A 21,015-nucleotide genomic window follows, 5' to 3' on the forward strand; every position below is an offset into this window, starting at 1 on the left:
CAGTAAGAGCTGGCAATGGTCAGCGCCTGGGGACTCTTGTCTTTTTTTTTTGCCTCCCCCACAGGTCTGGACATAGAGTTCACGGGCCTTCGTTCTAACCTGTCCCACCCCGAGCAGATCAGGTAACGCTAAAGCTGCTGTAGAGCTGAGGTAGAGGCGCTCACCTGTGCCCCTCTGGGTGACATCCTGGTCAGCCAGCAGTGCTTCTCAGCAGGCCTTCCGTTGGCACTGGGTGGGCAGGACGTTTTGTGTGGGAGCCTGGGGACCTGGCTTCTGTCCGCTAAATGCTGATACTGTCCTCCAGTCGTGACAAAAATGTTTGAGAGGTTCTGGGCACCTCGGTGCTGTCTCCTTGTCTGTGCAATGAGATGCCTGTTTTTTCACAGTCTTTTTGACTTGCCGTCGGAGTGGTATCTGAAGACTCGTCAGAGCGTTCAGCAGTTTACAATCTGTCAGATTGGTGAGTTTCACCTTCAGCTGTTTGTCATGAGTTATTGAGAGAGATTTTTATTGTTTGTGTGTTTCCTGCTGGTCACACCGCTTTGACACCTTTCGAAGAACCTGGCTATCATTTTGCGAGCTTGTTAGGTTTTTGTCTGTGTTGTGCTTGTGGGAACTAATCCTTTGGAACAAGCAGGAACTTAATCGAGCAGCATAATTTCCATGCCTAACGAAAGCAATATTAAGGAACCTATACCGTCTTTCAAGGAAAAATGTGCACGTATGATTTTTGTTTAGAGAAAACTTATATAAAAAAGATCATACCACACACATTTTGTTCTGCATCTTGTTTATTTCACTAATGGAGTTTAGAGATCTTTGTATCAGCACATAGAGACCTTTTGTTCACTTTTAACTATTGTATAGTATTCCAAACTGTGAATGCATCTGTTGGCTTGGTCTTATCATGATATGTGCTTTGGTTACCATTGGTGTGTAATAAAACAAGGTTGCATAGACTGTCTTTTATACATTATTGTAGTTTCGTGGGTGTGTGTTTGGGAGAAGTGCACGTCCACTTCTAGTTGTGGCATTGCAGAGTTAGAGAATGTGCGTTTAAGTATTGCTGGGCGTTGCCAAACTCTTTGCGTACCAGCCATTCCCAGTTCACAGTGACTCGCTACAGTAGTGACTATGCCTCTTTCCTTCCCTCACACTGGCTATTATCAGTCTGAATTTTTTTTTCCCACCTTGTAGAGGAAAAACGATCTAATTGTTATTTACATTTTTAATACAGGGTCAACACACTTTTCCTGAGAAGGGCTGGACAGTAAATATTTTAGGTTTTGTAGGCCACATGATCTGTTACCACCACTCAACCCTGCCATCGTTGGTGGGAAACCGGCCATAGGTAGTACGTAAACGAATGAGCGCGGCCGCATCCCAGGAAGACTTTATAAAAGCGGGCGTGAGCCAGGTTTCGCTGTCCCTTGCTTTTTCTATGAATGGCGGTGAACATCTGGATGTGTGTTTTGCCCTCTGCACTTGCTCTTTGTTATTTCTGTTGCGGTGGTTCTTCTCGATTGTAAGACCTCTTTCAAGAGTGTGAAAAACAGCACTTAGGTACGTTTCTCTTCTCCCCCCCTTGGAAGTCTTTCACTTTGTGCGTGGTCTTTTTTAACAACGCAGACGTTTTAAGGCCATTGAATGTATACATCTGCATGGTTTTTGGTGTTTCTGCTGTTGAGTTTTAAAACTATAAAAATGTCAATTTAATTTTACTTCTGCGTTTGAAGAACCAGCCACAATTATATTTTAGTTATTTTAGTGTGAATTACAGTTTGACAGTTCTCATGTTTCAAATCTGTCCCTGCTCCTCCCCTTCCCCTCCCCCAAGAGGTTATCATCTTCTGAAGCCCACCCAGTATCTTTGGATGCAAAGTACCATTCAGAATGTTTTCTTTTAGTAGTTAACTTCCGGCAGCTCTGCTTTGTACTCATCACCTCTCATTCTCCTAGGATTGTCTGTGTTTTCCAGTATTGAAGGAGAGTCAAACAAGTACGTACAAAGACCTTTTGCAAAGCACATGGCTCTTGCCCCTTTATCTTCTCCACCTGCTCCCCCCGAAATTCTGCTTCCGGCTCAGAACCGCTTTGGCCCTGGGCGCTCCATAGTCTCTCCTGCTTCTGGGCCCGTCACTCACGCTCTCCCCTGCAGACTCCAGCTCGTCCATCCAGTCTCAAAGCAGCACCTTTCCTGGGGGCCTTTCCTGACACCCCGCCTTGCACCTTGGGCACTCTGTGCCCCGCTTCCCTGGTGTCCTGTGTGGGCCTTCAGGACAGCCGTGAACAGTGCCACACGGAGGGCGGTGTAGCGGCCAGGCAGCGACAGGGAGGCGGTGGGGTGGCAGCCCAGCTGGGCTCAGGACGGGAGGAGACTGTCTGTCCTTCGAGGGCAGGATCTCTGCCTTTTTTCGTTGGCCCCCAGGGCCAGTCCCAGTGCTGGAGACAGCCGGCATTCAAATACTTCTCAAGTGAAAGGAAGAAACCCCCTCGGAAGCTTGCTCTCTGAGCCCGAGTTTTAACAATGGTTTTGGCTTTTTCTCCAGTGTGTGTGTGTTTATTTTTTTATAGGTACGTAGCCCATTCATGTAACTTCTTTCTCTTCCCTACAACGTTTGGGATTTTGGATTCGGAATTCTCTTTCCAGGCTTCTAGTGTTCAGTTCTTGAATCAGTATGGCTTCGACTATAACAAGGTATGGCACTGGAGGAGGGGAGTGGGAAGGTTTAAAGGTTTAGCTAGTCCGACTGGCTCCCGAGTTGTTTTCCTTCCCCTTGAATGTCCACACACAACCCAGCCGGGAAGGGTTCTTTTCACTCTGCTCCCTGGCAGAGAGGACGACACGACCTGATGCCTCGTTCTTTTCCTGTCTTCAGTTTCTTAAAAACGGGATCCCATACATGAATGAAGAACAGGAGAAGAAAATTAAACAGAACATCCTAACTGGGAACTGGAAGGTTCGCAGGTAAAGCTCATTGCTCCGGTGCCCTGTGGGTTTCTGGGTTGCCGGGGTTCTTCTGCGTTTTCCGTGGGTAGGCACGTTCCCCCCAGAGTGTGGTGACCTCACACCGTCACCTTTAGCTGGGGCGGCTTCTGTGGCATGTGCTCAGCCGAACGTAACAGCTCCACATGCTCAGTGGAGAAACCTCTCTCCGCATTGAGTATGATTTCAGTGTTTAAAAACGAAGGGGAAGAAGGAAAAGAACTGACTCTTACTTTGGTACTCGGAGAAGCCGGAGCTCCGCCCCAGCGCGAGCGGGGGAAATGGTTTCCTCCGACTTACCGTGAGATGTTGTGTTGGCCTTCAGTGTGATCTGAGGGATTTTTTCAGGGGCAAATCACAGGTCACCTTGACCATGTCAGTCACACGTTCCAGCTGAGACATGTCACCTCAGGTGCTTGCTTCTGCTGTATTCCCCGAGGGCAGATTTTCTGCCCTTTCTCTTTGATCCCAGTGCCAGTTGTACTTGAAAGCCTGCCTTCCCGTAAGGCTGGAGTGATGCGAGTGACAGCGTTGGGGAGTAGAAGGCCACTCGGTCCCAGGCAGGCCCTGCTGTCTGTCAGCTGTGTGGTTTTGAACAAGTTGTTTATATTTTGGGGCATTCTTTGCCTTTATCAGGAAGGGGGTTAAATTAGACAGTTTTTAACTCTGGAATATTATGATTAATTATCTGGTCCATGTCATTATCTTACGTAATGTTGGAGGTTTTTTTTTTTTTTTTTTTTAAATCCCCATTTGTGGTTTCCACATAAAAATGTAGTTTTTTTTTTTTCCCCTAGGGGAAAAACAATTTGAATTTTTAACCTTCTGTTGTTTTCAAATGTTGGAGAAAAGTCCTTCCGTCTCTCAAAATAACATCGTGTTCTTATATTTCTAACACAGGAGAAGATGTACTTACCCAAACGCCTGTTGCTTCCTTATTTCAGCAGATGGTGCTTTTCCACCTCTGACAGCGGTATGAGGAAGACAGGCCCGATAGTGAGGCGTAGTGTTGGCTAGGCCCCCAGTACCTTTTCCGCCCCACGTCCTACCGAAGCAGAAAGGGATGGAACGTTCTCCTGTGAACATACGGGAGAGGGTTAGGCCAAGCGCTTGGCTTCCTCCTGCAGAACGAGACTTGGAAAATAAGTGGTCTTTTGGGGGATCCGTTTCCTTGCCAAGATCGCAGTGTTAAAACCGGAGACAGTGCTAAATCGTGTTAGGGTTCTGCCGGTTTCCCACAGCATGTCCGCTTTCATGTGCCCGTTTTCAGTTCTCTGGATAAAGACCAGATCAAGGTGGTGATTAACGAGGTGACACGGTGGCTGGACCTGGCGGAGGAAGGCGACTGGATGACTCTCCCCGGTATCGCTGGTAGGCAGGAGCCTGCTCCCCCGACCTGGTAGTGAGGGAACTGGTCTCGGTCACCCACCAGGCGTCAGGGGGACCTACCCCTTGCCTCCCCGGGCAAACGTGTGGTCCTTGTGAGATGAAACCCTGACCGCAATTCAGAAGTCGAAGGCTTTCTGACCTATTCTGAATGTTAAGGCTGAGGAAGTGAAGTTTCCTTCCGAGCCATTCTCTTGTCCTAGGCCTGAGTGCCCTAGGTACTGTTGTTTACTTTTGTGAACCCCCAAATTTTTCCTTCACTGTGGAACCACAGTGAACATGACCTTGAGCACTGGTTCTCGGGCCCGGTCTCTGAGACCCTTTCCAAGGGATCCACGAGGTCAAAACTATTGTCGAAACATCACTCCGCTCTCACGCGGGCTGTCACTCACCGTGGTCACCATGCCATTTGCAGTCTAGGTGGGCCTGTCGGCGCCTCGGCGGGGAGCAAGGCGGCGCGTCAAACCCTATGGGTGGCCATTGTGTTCTTTGTTGCCACTTACTCTCACTTAAAAAAATCCAATTCTACTTGAGAACCTCCTTGGCGAAGGCGTAATAATTGTTAATTTTATTAAATCTCAACCTTTGTTCATTTTTTAAATTATTTTATGTGACAAATGGGTGTCAAACAATGAGTGTGCCTAAAACGCTGCTGCCTGCTGAAGCGCGGTGGCCGTCGTGAGGACAGGCCCTCGGGCAAGTCAGGAGCTGAATCGGCTGCTTTTTTTCCCCATGGAATATTTTTACTTAAAGGAACTAACTGGTTATTTTGACTTGGGTATTTTCAGTCATTTTCTCGAATGAAAAAAGCCTGATGCTTCAAGGAGAATAACTCGCAATATTTGCTAGTAACAAAATAGGAGCTTTCAATCAAGAACTAGAATTTTGGAAAACTTAAGTCTGTCACCATACGCTTGACAGCTTCTCAGTACAGGGCCCTTTCTGGTGATGTCAGTGGCCGTATTTCCAAGTGTCCTTTGATGGTGATGTATAGTGAAACGTGTGCACATTGGAAGATCTGCAAAACTAGGCAAACCAGTGTCTTCCGAATAACCAATGCATGATGGGACGAAATCCGGGACCAAAGCAGAAATGGGTTTATTATTTTAAAAGAAAACTTTACAATTTTGAATTTAATGTACAGTGTCAATTTCTAACATGGTGGATATCAATAGCTATAACCCACGCACAAAAAGACTCTGGGGCTCTCGATTTAAGAGTGGCTGTGAGATAGACTTAGAGATTGGCCCCTCTAGATCACGCCATGATGGACGGTCCCATCCCTGTGACATAGGCTCGTGGGCTTAGGCACGCCCGAGAGCTGCTTTCCATTTGATCCACCCGTCTCTCGGCTTCTGTTCCCCTCGGTCGTCTTGGGCTCCTCTCGAGGGGAAGGTGGACTTCCGGTCCAGGGTCTGCGGTGGCTCCGTGGCAGCCTTGTTTCCTTGCCGCAGGCTTCCAGGCCTTCGAGGTCCAGCTGGTGCTGAGGCAGGCCCTCCCTGACATCTGGACAGTGCTGAGGGACCAAGGGGTGAGTGCCCACCCGGCGTGGGGCACCTCGGTGCCTCCATCATTCCTCTCTCATTGGGCCAGGTCTGGCCTCTGTGAAAGGTCACTCTCTCTCCCATTGCCCCCTCCTCCTCTCCCCTCTTGCATGAAGAACCACTTTAGCCTCAGTCCCAGGATTCAGGGACCTTGTCTCTACTTCTCGTTTCAGGTGATAGTGAAGAAAGTGAGTAAACAACATCGCTGGTATCTTGAGAACACCTCTTGTGATCGAGAGAGCTGTTGGAAGGAGAAAATTCTTCTCTCCGCGAGGGGTTTTTCTGTGTTTTTCCAGATGCTGGTGAAAGCCCAGAAGGTAGGAAAAACATCTTTTCTTGGTCTTTAGCAGTCTTTTGTATTTCGGGCTGTAGAACTGATGGGTTCACCAACAATAAGATCCGTCGAGATAAGTGATTCCTTCTTGTTGCTAACTGGCTTTATGGACCTAACCTTACATTTGTCAGGTCATAATAGAGTAAACTGAGGACAGGCTGCCCACATGAAATACTATTTGTTCCTTTCAGGCACATAGGCATTTTTAACACTAATTGACCTAAAACTATTTGGGGACTTGTATGTGTCTGCTTCACAGTTTAGATTCCCAGTGTAGACCCGGCCTCAAGTCCCTGCTACTCACTGCTTCTCTTCTTTTCTGGAATTTAAGCACTTGGGCTACTTCTCATGGGGGTGGAATGAGGTTGAAGATGGAATTACCGTGTGGTCAAGATCGCAGTGGGTTCTAAAGCTATATCCTTTGCAAGAGAGATTATTAATCGGTGGCGTCTTTTTATTTTTAAAATTTAATTTCTCACCTGTTGATTTCCTCCAAGTAGCCCTTGGTGGGACACAACATGATGATGGACCTGCTGCATCTCCACGAGAAATTCTTCAGACCCCTCCCAGGTAGGCCACACCTGGCAAGGGCATCGGCCCAGCGCCACGCTCCTGAGGTCGGCCCATGTGCACACCCTTCCCGGGGCTGCGGCTTCCGGGGGGATCAGGCGGGTCTGTGCCGTTCCCTGTGCTCCCCGAGCGGAAGACCAGGGGGTTTCCCCAGGGAGGACAGACTACACCTGAATCGGCACTGCTCCCCTCATCACGGGAGTTGTTCGGTCTCATCACGTAACACCTGGCAAAGTCAGAAACGTGGCGGAGACGAGCCCCCCGCGGCCTCTGCCCTCATCCTGACACGTTGCCTTTCCTCCCTTGTGAGTTCCGGAACCTCTCCGATCGCACTGCGTATTTGATTCTCTGTTTGGCTTTTTTTTTTTTTTTTTTTAACTTAACCAAAAGCATTTACGCGTGTCATGAACTCACACACGTGCTTTCGATGGCTGTGTGGCCCCGGGCTGTGGCCGTGGCAGGCTCTTCGCCGGCCGATGCCGTTGCGGGACCGGCAGCAGCGTGGTGGGTGCGGGAGCCAAGCTTGGGTCCTTCTTCCCCCTTGTCGCTTCTGCAGAGTCGTTCTTAAATGAAGCCGAGGTACAGAGAACACTGGTCTATTCAAAGGGGTGAGAAGGTTACAGCAGCGATTTCCCCGAGAAATGAGCATATTGAGAGAACCGGGGGAGAACTAGGGGTGAAATTAATAATAGCAAAGCACTCGCTGAAAAACGAAGCAGACGTCAGACCGAGTGGAGGGAAAATGGCCGGAGAACCCCGCATGGGCTGGCGTGAGTGCCCGCCGTGCGGTGAGGGGCAGCTGTCATCTGCCACGCTGGAGAGGCAACAAACGCCCACAGCTGGGAGAACCACCCATCCGCACAAAGGTGCCGTTTAGAGAGATGGGGGGAAAACACCAAGGGAAGGGGGAGCAGGGGCCTCTGGGGAGCAGGAAGTGGGGTAGTGAGAAGGTAGCAGGGGTGTTTTTGGTGTGTTTCTGCAATAAACCTTTTTCCATGTGGGTATGATTTAATAAATACACCCATTAATAGTAAAAAAAAAAAATGATCAGGCTCTTTATTCTCACAGTGATTTTTAGTTTGACTTTTCTCTGAACAGTCATTCACAAATGATGCTTTCATACCATTTCCGATAGCACGTGTTTCTCCCTTTCTCCGTCGGCTAGAACTTTCCGAGGTTAGTTAATGGAGTTTGCAATCACGGAATCCTGAATCTGAAGGAAAGCCACCCAGCTCTCGCCGTTACGAATGGCGGTGGCAGGCGGATGTCAGGGGTCCTCAGCGCTAAGGAATCAGGACGTTTTCAGTTCCCGTTCTGTTTCGTTTGCTCGATGAACCAGCGGGTGACGCGCTAGGTTGGAGAACTTTCTTTCCCATTTTCACCCACAGACTCACTTCTGACTCTGGGTCTTTCCCTCCAGAAAGCTACGATCAGTTTAAGCTGAACATCCACAACCTGTTTCCTGTCCTCATTGATACCAAGAATGTGACAAAGGACATCTGGAAGGTAACGGGTGAAATTCTCTGGGTGAGGAGTGCTTCCCTTGTCCCAGTAACACTTAGCTTTCTCTCTCTCTCTCTCTAAAAATTACTCCTCTTACTCTTTTCTCATAGTTTACAGCCAGTAACAGTTTCCTTTTCTGTCTCAGCACCTCTGGGTCATGTTAGCTCAAATACGAATGTTTTTTCTTTCTCTCATCCAAGTTCCCGTGTTTCAACTTACTTGTGTATAGTTTACGTGCTTATTTAGATGGGACAACAGAACTCAGACCTAGAGCACTTACCTAGTCAGTATTTGCAGCACGCTCAAAGGGCATCATAGCGGGTTGTCCCCTCTTGAAAAATCTTGAGAAAACATCTCTACTGAGCCTTAAGGTTCTGGGTTTTCAACTCTGACAGCCCATTAGAATCACCTGGGAGGCAAAATACTGACACCTGGGCCCCGTCAGCCTGCCTGATTTAGAGGAGAGGGGGCGGGGTATTTCTGAAGCTCCCAGGGGACTTCTGTGCCTACTGCATGTGGAAAGGGAGCCCCCAACTGGTTTACAGACCACTTCTAAGTTAAACTGAGAAACGGAAAGGAGATCAGATCAGTGTTTTAAAGCTATAAGCTCATCATTGAAATTCAATAGGGAGCCACAATGAGACCGGGCTGCTTGGTCCACCTTTGCCCAGAGTCTTGCTTTCTGTCCACACATTTCCGGCCCCGACGGTGTTCTGTGATGCTACCCGTCTCCGTTTACACCGAGTCCGGGGGTGGGGAGAGGTCCAGGGCTGACCTGAGGGAACCTGTGCTTTCCTTTCCACATGACACGGGGTGAACTCTAGGACGTGGTCACCTGGCACTGCCTGAGGCCCTCTGATCCTTAGAATGCCTGGTGTCCTGCATATGTGTCCCTAGCCTGGTCTGAGGCCTTGGAGTCTTGTATTTTTCTAGAATCCCTTAAACATTTGTCTTTGAAGGAAGATGGTACAAGCTGTGTTTGTGGCAGCTTTTTCTAGCTTCGGTTATTGGGTCCCTTATCCAGGGACACTCGGTCCCCTGGCACTTTAAAGGCTAAGTCTGTATTTATTTTCAGAGAAAGGAAGAGGTGATGGGAGTTAGCATTTTCCAGGTCATTTTAGATAATTCCTAAAACAGATAACAGAAGCACAAATTTTTTATTCTCCCTAATTCGTTTTCCATAATTACAGGAACTGAATTTCCCAAGGGTTTCGAATCTTTCTGAAGTTTACGAAGTCCTAAGCAGGTAAGAACGCTGGTGTTTGGAGTTCCCTGGAGAGCAGGTTCTCAGCTGGGCGATTCTGCTCCCTGGGACACATTTGCAATGTCGAGACTCTCTGGTTGTTACAACTCCAGGGGCATGGGTGGCTCATGAGTAGAGGCGAAGATGCACTGGCAGACCCCACGTTGCTAGCCCTGAGATTGAGAACCCCCTTCTAAATGGGGGGGACGACCTGGGAAAATACAGCTGCTTAATGATGTGGTACTCTCTGACGGCCGGGGCTTTATTTTTCTTTCGATCCGTTTGATTTTTGGAGTGATGAGCTCTGTGGGAACAGGGTTGTTTCGTTTTGTTTTGTTCTTTCGACGTCCCTCCTGGGCCTATGGCAATGCAAAGCATTAACCGTGCACGCGTGTGAAGGCCGCCGACACTCGGGTGGGTCCCCGACCTCTGGGGTGCACCAGTCCTGCCTCAGGCCCTGTGTTTCTGGGATGCAGGCAGGCAAGTCTGTCCTTCAGACCGCTGGGCAGCCAGCCTGAGGGCAGAGCCAGCGCCCTTCATCCTGGTACCCAGGCTCGGGTTGAGCGTCTGGTAGATGCTCGGAACCACCCAGCTGAGCCTCGTGCCCGTGTTCTCTTCCGCCTGTCCTGTCACCTGGTTACCGAGACCCTGTGTGCCCAGGCCTAGGTCCCTGCTGTTTGTTCTTTCTTTAAGGTGTTCCAGTATTGAGGACATTTTTACGAAGAGGGTGAGGGGAGAACAGGAAGGATTGTTTTCAGTGGTTGCTCCCTCTTCTGCTTCAGCCTCTGTTTATTTTCTCTGATAGTGACTTGAATCCCACAAAGAATTCTGGGCCAGTGATCATTCATGCAAGCAAGTGTGAAAAATACGGTACGTGCCCAGGAGCGCGTGTCCCCCACCGCAGAGCACTGACGTGTTAGAGTGTCGCGGGTGTGGGGGCGTCACGTGGAGTGTTCCTCACCCAGGCGCCGTGATCCCTCCAACCCCCTCCCTCAAAAGGAGTCACCCCAGGTGCCCCAGAGGTCCCGGGGAGGCAGGGCGTTCGCTCCCCTTTGCCGTGGGGCTAGTCTGTTGAGAAGCTCTCTGCGTCCTGGTCCCGTGGATGCTCATGCCGCCATGGGGAGAGTCGGGGTGAAGATGGGGCGCGTGTGTCTCTGGAGGAGCAATGGTTGGTGGCTGGTTGTGCCAGCCTGCGTGGGTGTGGAACTGGGTGGGGGGTGTGGGGCGGTAGGCACAGAGGCTGAGTGCGGGACTGTCGTGGGGGGAGGGTGTGACAAGGCTCCTTTTCCGTTCTCTCCTGCTTCTGGAACAACGCCCCTCAGTGGAGACAAAGTACCCCCACGAAGCAGCGTATGATGCCTTCCTCTGCGGATCAGGTGAGAGTCGCTGTCCTTTTAAAAGGAGACTCGTGTTTTATTTGTGATCGTTCCCCGCCACCCCTAGGCTGTCCGTTGATTTCCAGGTGGGTCGCACGTAACGGAGTGGAGCACGAGTCTGCATGTGCTTTGATAAGGTGGTTAGGTTGAGCCTTGACGTCTGTTACACGTCTAGCCTTTCTTTGCAGTGCTTTTGAAAGTGGCGCACTTGCTCCTGTGGAGGGTGCACAGGTGAGTCCGTCCTTTCATCCTGGGGTTTGGTCAGCAGTTGTGTTTGTCCAGCCCTCGCTGTACGCCGAGACCCCCGGCCCCCCCCAGCTCTCCTGAAGAGGGTCACTATGTGGGTACCCTCTGTGACCGGCAGCAGCTTCCTCCCCAGGACGGCCTTGCCTACCGCCCCTGCCTGCCTCCTGTCCCGGCGTGGGAAAGCCACCTGTCGGGAGGCCCAGGCAGTGGCCCAGCCTATTACCGCGCTTCTCACGGCCATGTAGATCACAGCAAGGGGGGGCCAGGTGTTCAGGTCAGTAGACATGTCCTCGGGGCCACACAGTTAGGCGGCCCAGGGCAGCGACTTGGAATTGGCACACGGGGGAGCACCCTCCAAACCCTAGGCCAGAATCCGAAGTGCATCTTTGGTGGCGGCGTCACAGGCGGCGATTCCACAGTCAGAATGCGCCTTCCGCAGCGCCGGCCCGGGGGACACTAGTTCGCTGGGACTTGGAGGCCAGGCGAAGGAGCTAAGCAGAACTGTGATGTGCTCTTTGCGGCTGACTTGGAACCAGCTCTGCAGTGTGATCTGTAACGTCGGGTACAGCCTGTATTTGTCCGTTTTGTTAATGGATATCATGCGCAGAAGTCTGCGACATACTGACGTGAGCCTCGTAACTTAAGAAATCTGCTGTCCCATCTCCCTTTTTCCTGTGCCTTGCTGGCATCTCAGTGCCCACTGGGAGGTACACGTGCCAGACTGTGGGGTCCGCTAATAGCGACGGACCCCTGAGTTCCCTGGCACCTGGGCCTTAGTCCTCACAACGTAAAAACCCTCCTGGGTGTAGAGAAGCCCCGTAGAGGCCCAGGCCTGCCAGCCTCCGAGGCCTGTGCGCGGGTGTGTGTCTGGTGGCGTCTGGGTGGAGGCGGGGCTGGTGGTGGAACAAGGCTGTGGTATGGGGACATCCATTAGGAGTCAAGGGCAGTGTCATGTCAAGGGATGAGAAAGTGGCCTCTCACTAATTGCGAGCCTTTCACTAATGTCCGTCAGCAGAGGGGTCCTCACCAAACTGTCACCAACAGATGGTGGCCACCTGGAAGCTGCGCTTTAGCTTAGGCCATGAAGGGGTCCTTTTGAGATTGGCCGTTTGAGGGAAGCACACTGACCTGAGCCCCAGACTGGCGACGGGAGGGAGGGAGAATTGTCTGAGACGGCGCCTCCCCGTTTTCTGTCCCCAGAGCCTTAGCTTCAGCCGAGGACATGTGCATAACCACGCGTGTGCCTGAGTGCTTTGGGCTTCTCTCTGTCCATGTAGTGCCGGCTCCATACCCGAGCCCTCCTTCCCCCTGTACCTCGACGTGCTGGCTCCCTATGTGAACCAGGTGAATCTGATCCGCGCCGGGGTCCCTAAGATCGTGAGTAGCCTTCACTTTGCTTTTTGGCTCTACTCGGAGGCCACGCTGGGTGGGTCTCCAGGGCATCTTAGGGGTTCTGATCATGACCAAAATCGGGGCCGGAGAGAGTGCTCACGCCCCACCAAAGTTGTTATTTTTTCTTGGGTCTTCTTGCGGAAACCAGCGTGGATCTGCTCATTTCCTCCTCCTCCTCCTCCCCCAGCTCCAAATGGAGCTTTTCCTACTGCCGCTCTCGGGATTTTCAGACTGGGTAGGTCGTCAGTAGGAATGGAGGAAAATCCCTTCCGTTCTTCTCTCCGTCTTCTAGAACTTTTCTGGTCCGGATCACCCCAGTACTCGACCTCCCATCCTCATCCTCAGTGTCAGGAAGTGGCCCGGGGTCACCGAGCAGCAGGTCTACCGCGAGTTCCAGAACCTCTGCAAGTTTGACGTCCGGCGGCTCACGCGGAGCCAGTTCCTGCTCTTGACCAACAAGTTCAAGGAGTAGGTGCCCTGGTTCTGACCGGGACGTCCCCGCCACCGCAGCCACTGGGCACCTGCTGGCAGCCGTGGGCCCGGCTCTCGCGTGCCTGACCTGAGAACGCTTCCTTTGGCAGCGCTCGGAGCATCCTGAAGGAGTACAGGTGCCACCCCACCCTGCAGGTCTCCCTGTATCGCTACTGGAGACACTCGCCGAACATCAACTGCGTGTTACAGTAAGTGGGCGGGACCGCGGCTGCTCGTCACACCGTCCTGAGTCGAGCTCAGCTCTGTGGCTGCGTCCGGGCGGAGGGGGCGCCAGGGCAGGGTTTCTCGGGCGGGAGGTGCCTGGTGTGCCGAGGGCCCGCGAGAAGGCCCCCGTGACGGGAACGAGCAAGCATGGGGACGAGGCTAGAGAAGCGAGTGGGTCCCGACCGTGGGGAGGGCCGTGGGTGAGGACCGTGAGAGGAACGGCACGCGGTCACAGGTGACGCATGGCTGTCGGTGTTGGGACAGACCGGAGGACACCAGGTGGGGAGAAAGTCGTGAAGCCGGTCCCCCGGTCCCGGTTCGGTCGTGGCTTGGGCTGCTCGGCGGCAGAGCGGGGGCAGTGACCGTGGGATCGCTCACAGACCGGAGCAGGGTCCAGGCTGAGTCCAGGGCTTTTGGCCTGAGCATCTAGAAAGATGGAGTTGCTGTTCCCGTGCTTTATACGGATTTCGGCAGGCCGATCAGGACCTGGACCTGAGAAAGCCACGGCTCCTCGGCAGCCCTGTCCCGGCGTCAGCCTCTGGTGTAAATCACTAGGGAAAAAGGCTGGTCCACGGCCCAGGGCCGTTCTGACTTCGGGAGGCAGATGTTCCCTGTCGGAGAACCAGGGGGAGGAAATTCACACCTGGGTGAATGAAGTCGGGAAGGAAGGGGCGAGCCTGTGTGTCGAAGCTCAGACGTGCTTGGCGCCCACAGCCCGCCCGCTCGCCCGCCCGGGCCCGCTGACCCGTGTGTGCCGTTGTCTTGCAGAGTCTGCGGCATAGTCACCACCTGGGCCCTTGTCGCGTTTCTCCTGGGACGACCCAGGCCCTGACGCAGCGAGGCCCTGCAGCTGTGCCCCGTCTCCACGCCTCTCTGGGACAGCCGTCCTGGGGTTTTGTGCGGCCCACTCTCCTTGCAGGTGGATCTCTAGGGTCCTCATGAGGACTTCTGTTCAGTTTTGAATGAGAAATTCTGTAAATATTATGAACGATAAAGAAATTCTTAGATCTGGTACCTTCGTGACCCAAACTTTTTTTTTTCCTGTAAACGGGAGAAGCACCACCTCTGAGAAGGTAATGTCCCAGAGTGTCTTACGAACAGACAGTTACGTAGGAGCTGGACACCAGGTGAACAAAAGGCTACGTTATTTCTGGGAGGGAAGTTAATGGCCAGTAGGCTGGTAGGGGTTTAGGCCTGAGAAATTGTCTGAGTTTAATAAAGGAAGACAGGTGATGCTTTTGATAAGTATTTTAAACCATAAAATGCTAATATTCACTTTACAAGCAACAGAATTACCCATATCGAAGAGTTGAGGTGCAATCAATACTAGTTCATTATGTTATAAGATCTTAATTTCAACTGCATCATTTATTATAAGAATTCATTTAAATCATCTCAAATGTTTTGTGTAATTAAGGGCAAAAAGCAAAGTAGTAAATAAATATTTGTGGATGGACATTTCTCGCAAGTGCATCTCTCGAGGCCTTCACTGGCTGCTGCTGCTTTTCCTGGTACTGATTTCACTGCTGTGGTCTGAGCAGCAGGAGGTCCCCATGGTAGTTAGGGACAGGACTGGAGGGGACAGCCAGGAACCCTGGGCTTATTTGGCCTTGTGGAGTCCTGCTGGCCCGAGGGCCCCACCTCCCGCCCCGGGAAGAAACAAAGCCCCGTCACCTTTGGGATGGCGGTCTCCAGCTTGGAGCCAGATCCTTTGCTCTTGTGTGTTCTGCCTGAGAAATGCATTGACAAAATGCAATATAGATAAAAGTTTACTTTGTGTGTGTGATGACTTCGATCAATTCCGTGTAGCTTTTAAGTCACCCGGCACCCCCAGCCTCAGGACCCGTGGCCGTCTCAAGGATCAGTCTTGATTATTTCAGTTACCACAGATGTCTCAGGGACCCTAGTCTGAAACAGGCTGGGGTTTTCACGGCATCGCCTCCACTCTCCTCGCTTCCCGGGGGGCTGGGCCCCGAGGCCTTGGCCGTGCTGGGCCAGGAGGGCTTCCAAGGTGAAGCAGAACAAGAAGATAAGCTGTCCTCAGTTTTTAGAGCTTGCTTTAGAGTTCAGCGTGCTTGCCATGGTGTCGGGTCTCGGAAGCGATCCATGTAGATCAAGCTTACTTCTCAGCGCCCTCCAAGGGAGGAAGGGACATTGTAACCGGATGTCGTCATTGTCAGTCAGCTTGGGACATAAAAAAGGGAGACAGGTCACCTCCTGGGAGAGCAGTGGCTGCGCTGCATCCACCTTTGTCCACACTTACAAGGTGGGCAGCGCTCTGATGTCTGCTTGGACCTTTGGGACGGTGCAGGGAGAAACACGGGGGAGGAGGTAGGAAGCAGCGTGGGCGCGATCCGAAGGCCGTCATGTTATCTCGAGTAGAAAATGAGGGGACTTCGTGAAAAGTCCCTCTTGAGTGCTGCCTCTGAGACATTCAGTTAGACTTTATAAAACAGCCTATTTAATTTGGGGTTGGCCAAGGTCAAGGAATCTTTTATTGCTTTGGGGGGATGGTAAATTCCCCTAAAATAACAGTTCAAGAGATAAAATTCAACTCCCTGCAGAAGCAAGGAAACAGAATAAAAATCGTAATTTCCCATTTTGTGGAAACCTACATCACCACTTGATGGCACCAAAAAATAAGAAAACCAAAGGGTTTCTTATTGCCTCCTGGTGGAGGCGTTTAAAACCGTTCTGGGGAACATGAACCGGTGTAGCCACTGTGGAAAACAGCGTGGAGGTTCCTCAGAAAAACTAAGACTAGAATTACCATGTGACCCAGCCATCCCTCTGCTGGGTCTCTGCCCCCAAAATATGAAAACATCCGTAAAGATACACGCACCCGATGTTCATTGCAGCATTATTCACGATGGGCCAGACATCGAAACAACTGAAGTGCCTCTCCACAGATGATGGGGTGAAGATGTGCTGCTTTTATACACTGGACTGTCACTCAGCCATAAGAAAGGATGAAATACTGCCATTTGCAACAGCATGGGTGGATCTTGAGATTATCGTGCTCAGTGAAATAAGAGAGTTGAGAACCATATGATTTCACCCATATGTGGGGTATAAAACTGAAAGCAACAGACGAACAAGACAAACAAAAACTTAGACACACACAGTTTAGTGGTTACCCAAGGGGAAAGGGATGAAGTATATGGTGACAGAAGATTTGAACTTTGGGTGGTGAACACACAATGCCATATGCGGACGATGTATTATCACACTGTACGATTGAAACCTATATAATTTTGTTAACCAATGTCACCCCAATAAATTTAATAAAATGTGTTACTAAGTGTGCAATTAAACTTTCTGAAATATCAAAAAATGTAAAGAAAGCTCCATTCTCTACAAATGTATGGGACGGTTGCTATTTTGTGAGCCATGATGTTTTTGTCCTTGACTCTCTTCCCCTGCCTAGGGCAGACCTCATTGCCCAGGCTACAGTTTAAAACAGTTTAAAAAATGATTTCTGAGACAAGAGGTTTCCTGGGGACTTGAAGATGGGGCTGTGAGTGTCCATAGGCCTGGCCTGAGGGACTAAAGCCTGGAGTGTCTATTTTAAGACAGACTGGACATGGAATGGCTGATGCCAGCCGTGAAGTCCCTGTGGGAGCTAGGCGTGGGCGGGAGGGGGGACTAGGGTGTGGGACACTTGACACTACACTCAAACCCCAGAGGGTGGATAGCCCAGGAGAGGTGACGGCTTCCCTCCTGGGACCCTGGGTGGAGGGGTCGGGGTCGTCCTGTGCAGTACTGGGCAGGGGGTGGCCGAGGTGGAGTAGACTAGTGGAGTGGTGTGTCCCCTAGCAGCCCGGGGTGGCCTCTTGCCTTTTTGTGCAGGGCTGAGAACAAGCATTTACATTACTGCTGGGGATAGAGGGGATGGAGCAGGATGTCCCACAGCCAGGTCAGGAGGGTGCTGCAGAAGCCAGCAGCTCTGCAGAGAATGCACCTCCACCTGTGCCCCAAGGTCAGGCTTCCCGGGTGCTGCTCTCAGCCGAGCCGCAGGATGCTGGACAAATGGGGCTCCACCCACAGCCAACTTGGGTTCAATGATGTCCCATCAGCCTGGCTGACCCTTCGTCTGCAGGCAGGCCAGGGCACGTCCACTGGCCACCCTTCCCGCCCCTTCACACAGGGTCAGATGTGCTCAGAGGTCTGGCAGCTCTCCCGGCCCCCGGCCCCCCGCCCCCGGCCCCCAGCCCTCTTCCCATTCTCTCACAGGCGGTTTCCCTAATACCGAGTTTGCAGGTCAGTCCGACCTCGTGGTTGCCTCCTGCAGGACCAGCTCATACGTCTCGTCAGGCCACGAGGTCCCATAAGCCAGACGTAGGACAAATACTGCGTGGTTCCACTTACGTGAGGTACATAGGGTAGTGGACCCGTAGAGACAGAAAGATTCGGGGTTAACAGGCTGGGGAGGGAGGATGGGGGAGTTGTATTTAATGGGCACAGAGTTTTGGTTTGGGAAGATGAAAAAAAGTTCTGAGGATGGACGGTGGTGATGGTTGCAGAATATGGTGATTGTACTTAATGCCACTGAACTGTGTGCTTTAAGCAGATTGTACTTATGCTTAATGAACTGTGTGCTTAAAGAATGGTTAAAACGGTAACTTTTACGTACGTTTTACTACAGAAAAATGAGCTACCAAACTTAAATATATTCTATCCTCTACCATGACAAATACACCTTTATATCAATTGGAAGAGTAAATTCAAGTTCCGAATTCTTGGACCCCGTGCAGTTCTGTGCCGGGACATGGCCACACCACAGAGCAGGCCCCGGCCCGTGTTCAGCCCCCTTCCCCTCACCGTGCCTCACGTGTGGGTGCCCTGCAGCACATCCTCCGCAAGCAGCCCGGTTTGGCCACCCCCCGGCCCAGGGCGTACAGGCCATGTCATCACCGGCGGGTCGCGGACCCAGGGACAAGGCCTGTACGGACCCTGGCAGCAGACTCAGTGCTGTTTGGCCTGGAGAACCAGGGCGCCCAGAGCTGGACTCCCATGGGGAAGGGCCACAGAGTGCAGACAGGCCCATGGCCTGGGTGCCATGGACTCGTGGGTGGGACGTGTGGCGGTAGGCCCCTGGGGGCCTTTAAAGTGTGGGGTTCAGGGCAAGGGCCCAACTTAGGCAGGCCGAAGGCAGTACTGAATAGCTAGGGACACCTGCTACCTGTGATGAGTATTGGGCTAGGGCTGGAGAGGCCACGAGGGTCTTTCTCTCCTTTTGGCCACCCAGGACCCAGGCGCCTTCCCACACAGTTGGGAAGGGGATTCCCCACTTTGTAATTGGCTCACCTCCCTGGCCTCCCCTCCTCTGGGCTGTGGGCATTTGCCATTGGCACGCCGACCAGATTCGTGGGGTCCTGACTTTGTCTCAGTTGCTGGTGACAAGGGAGCAGGGACACTGAGAATCCTCTCTGGTGCGGATGGGGGTTCGGGAGACCGAGAGCCTGGGGCGGTAGGACCGGTGCTCACAGCACGTTGGGCGCCGGGTGCTGGTGGCAGCGAGGGAGCAGCTGAGTCATCCGAGGCTGGGCGGAGGCATCAGCAGTGTCCCGACGGAGCTAATTCTGCCGCACGATTTTAGCATCAGGCCGTTGTTTCTGGCTTCCTAACTTAGCCTGGATTTTTCTGTCCTCCTGGAGATTCTGTGAGCTAGCTGACATCCTTTTAATAAGTCCTCCTTCTACTCAAATTAGCTGGAGCCTATTTCTGTTGTTTGCCGTTAAGAACCCTAACTGATGCTGGTCCCTTGGTGCAAGTAGAGTTTAGGGCCAGAAGTGCCTGCAGACTACCTTCTACGCAGTTTTAGGTGAACTATGCCAGACTATTGATTGCAAAAGGGCTCTTGAAAACTAGATGAGAAGAAGGACCTTTGCCCCCCAGCCCCGTATAACACTCTTAACTATGATGTCCCCCAACAACCCAAGTGTCCATCAAGGATGAAGGGATAAACAAATGTGTTCCATACGTATTCCGTTCAATACAACAGAATGTAATTTAATGAAATAGTTTCATTAAAAGGAGCGAAATTCTGACACGTGCTACAGCATGGGTGAACTCTGACGGCACGAGGCTGAGTGGAATAAGTCAGACACAGGAGAGCAAACCTTATATGCTTCCCCTCACAGGTACCCAGAGTAATCAAAGGTCATAGGGACAGCAAGCAGATCCAGGGGCTGGGGAGCAAGGGAGGGGGAGTTGGCGTTTAATGGGTATAGAGTTTCGGTTCAGGAAGATGAAAAGCATTCTGGAGAGTATGATGGTGGTTGCGCAACATTGTGGCTATGCTTAATGCCACTGAACTGTATGTTTAAACACGGTTAAAATTGCGCAACATTGTGGCTATGCTTAATGCCACTGAACTGTACGTTTAAACACGGTTAAAATTGTAAATGTTATGGTATGTCTATTTTAACATAAAAATTACATACAAAAAAGTCCTCCAAAGAGAAGGTTTGGTGCATCAGAAACTGTGTGAGAGCGAGACCTGAATCCTACATCAAATTAGACTTCCTAGCCCTCAAGTCGGCCCTTATAAACTGGACTGTGGGGGTCATCCTTGCGGTAGGACCGATAGTTGTCCCCTCACACAGCTGCTCATTGGGACTAAAACTCACGGAGGTGGGTGGCCATGTTCGCTGAGTTGGGGACTCGGTGTGGGCAGAGCTGCAGCCGTGAAGACATGGATGCTCGAGCTGCAGGTCCCATGTATCCACCACTGAGTCTCCCCAGGAAGGAGAATTTGGGTCTCAGGCCAGTGGATCTTCCTGTGGAAGCCTGAGGACTCATGGCAGACAGCCCCTCGCCTCTCCCCGTCAAGGTTGAGAAGTCCAGGCACCAGGCAGCTCTGTGGACCGCAGTCAGGGCAGGAAGCGAAGGAGGATGCAGGATGCAGGACGCAGGACGCAGGATGCAGGATGCAGGCGGGCGGTCCTGAGCTGAGGGAATTACCAACGTGGAAGAGCCACGCTCTGTCCCCATGGGCTTCGGCATTTTACCGTAGGACTAAGCGGAGTGCGGTGCTGACCTGAGTACTTCAGAGCCACTTTCCCGGTGAGTGGCAAACACCAGTCTTGATAAATGTTCACGGTTCTAGAGGCAGCACGTGATGAGCGTGGGCTTGACCTCGGGGCCATGTGGCTATAGACTCTCTGAAGTGGCACGCGAGGGGCGTCAATGTGCCCGCACCCTGTTCTAGGACCTTGGGAGCCTGAGCCTGGGGCGTGCGTTGGTGTGCCTCCCGGGTCACTGAACATCTGAAGATCTTGAGCGTTCACATGTCCATATGTCTCTGGAAGCAGAGCCACAAGACCTGTCACGTTGGGGACGTGAGGGACAACCAGGCTGCCCGTCAATCTCTGGAAAGAGTCGAGACACGGGGAACCTAACCCAGTGGCCGCTGATTTCAGGCACAGACACAAGAACTGTCGTGAGTCGCTGCTGACTGGTCTGGGCACCTCAGGCTGGGATTGGCGCCAGCTGGATGCTGAGTGAGGGCGGGTGAGCTGTCCGCTGCAGGGAGCCAGGGCACGGCTGCAGCATGGACGAAACAGCCACCTAGTGAAGTACCCCCGTCTTGTCCTGGGACGGTTTAGGGCCTTCCCCTAACTGGCCATTGTTATGAGCTGAATTGTGTCCCCACAGATTCATATGTTGTAGCCCTAACCCCCAGTAGCTCAGAACGTGACTATTTGGTGACAGGGCATTTAAAGAGGTGATTAAAA

The 21,015-nt window shown here is 51.9% G+C and overlaps 1 protein-coding gene across 1 annotated transcript in view; it reads left to right on the top strand.

The window, feature by feature from the left end:
- PNLDC1 (PARN like, ribonuclease domain containing 1) overlaps positions 1-14,688 on the top strand; it is a 15,155-nt gene extending 467 nt beyond the window's left edge. Inside the window, exons 2-19 of the mRNA XM_006915068.3 lie at positions 65-122; positions 387-460; positions 1,960-1,999; positions 2,575-2,698; positions 2,880-2,968; positions 4,257-4,357; positions 5,827-5,903; positions 6,090-6,233; positions 6,751-6,820; positions 8,241-8,326; positions 9,514-9,569; positions 10,372-10,436; positions 10,889-10,942; positions 11,131-11,173; positions 12,466-12,565; positions 12,873-13,048; positions 13,162-13,260; positions 14,045-14,688. Of these exons, the coding sequence (XP_006915130.1) occupies positions 65-122; positions 387-460; positions 1,960-1,999; positions 2,575-2,698; positions 2,880-2,968; positions 4,257-4,357; positions 5,827-5,903; positions 6,090-6,233; positions 6,751-6,820; positions 8,241-8,326; positions 9,514-9,569; positions 10,372-10,436; positions 10,889-10,942; positions 11,131-11,173; positions 12,466-12,565; positions 12,873-13,048; positions 13,162-13,260; positions 14,045-14,108 (1,520 nt within the window). The 3' untranslated portion in view covers positions 14,109-14,688. The remainder of the gene's footprint in view (positions 1-64; positions 123-386; positions 461-1,959; positions 2,000-2,574; positions 2,699-2,879; positions 2,969-4,256; positions 4,358-5,826; positions 5,904-6,089; positions 6,234-6,750; positions 6,821-8,240; positions 8,327-9,513; positions 9,570-10,371; positions 10,437-10,888; positions 10,943-11,130; positions 11,174-12,465; positions 12,566-12,872; positions 13,049-13,161; positions 13,261-14,044) is intronic.
- The last annotated feature ends 6,327 nt before the right edge of the window (positions 14,689-21,015 follow it).

The sequence above is a fragment of the Pteropus alecto genome, unplaced genomic scaffold (genome assembly GCF_000325575.1).
Source record: "Pteropus alecto unplaced genomic scaffold, ASM32557v1 scaffold195, whole genome shotgun sequence".
Taxonomy (NCBI): domain Eukaryota; kingdom Metazoa; phylum Chordata; class Mammalia; order Chiroptera; family Pteropodidae; genus Pteropus; species Pteropus alecto.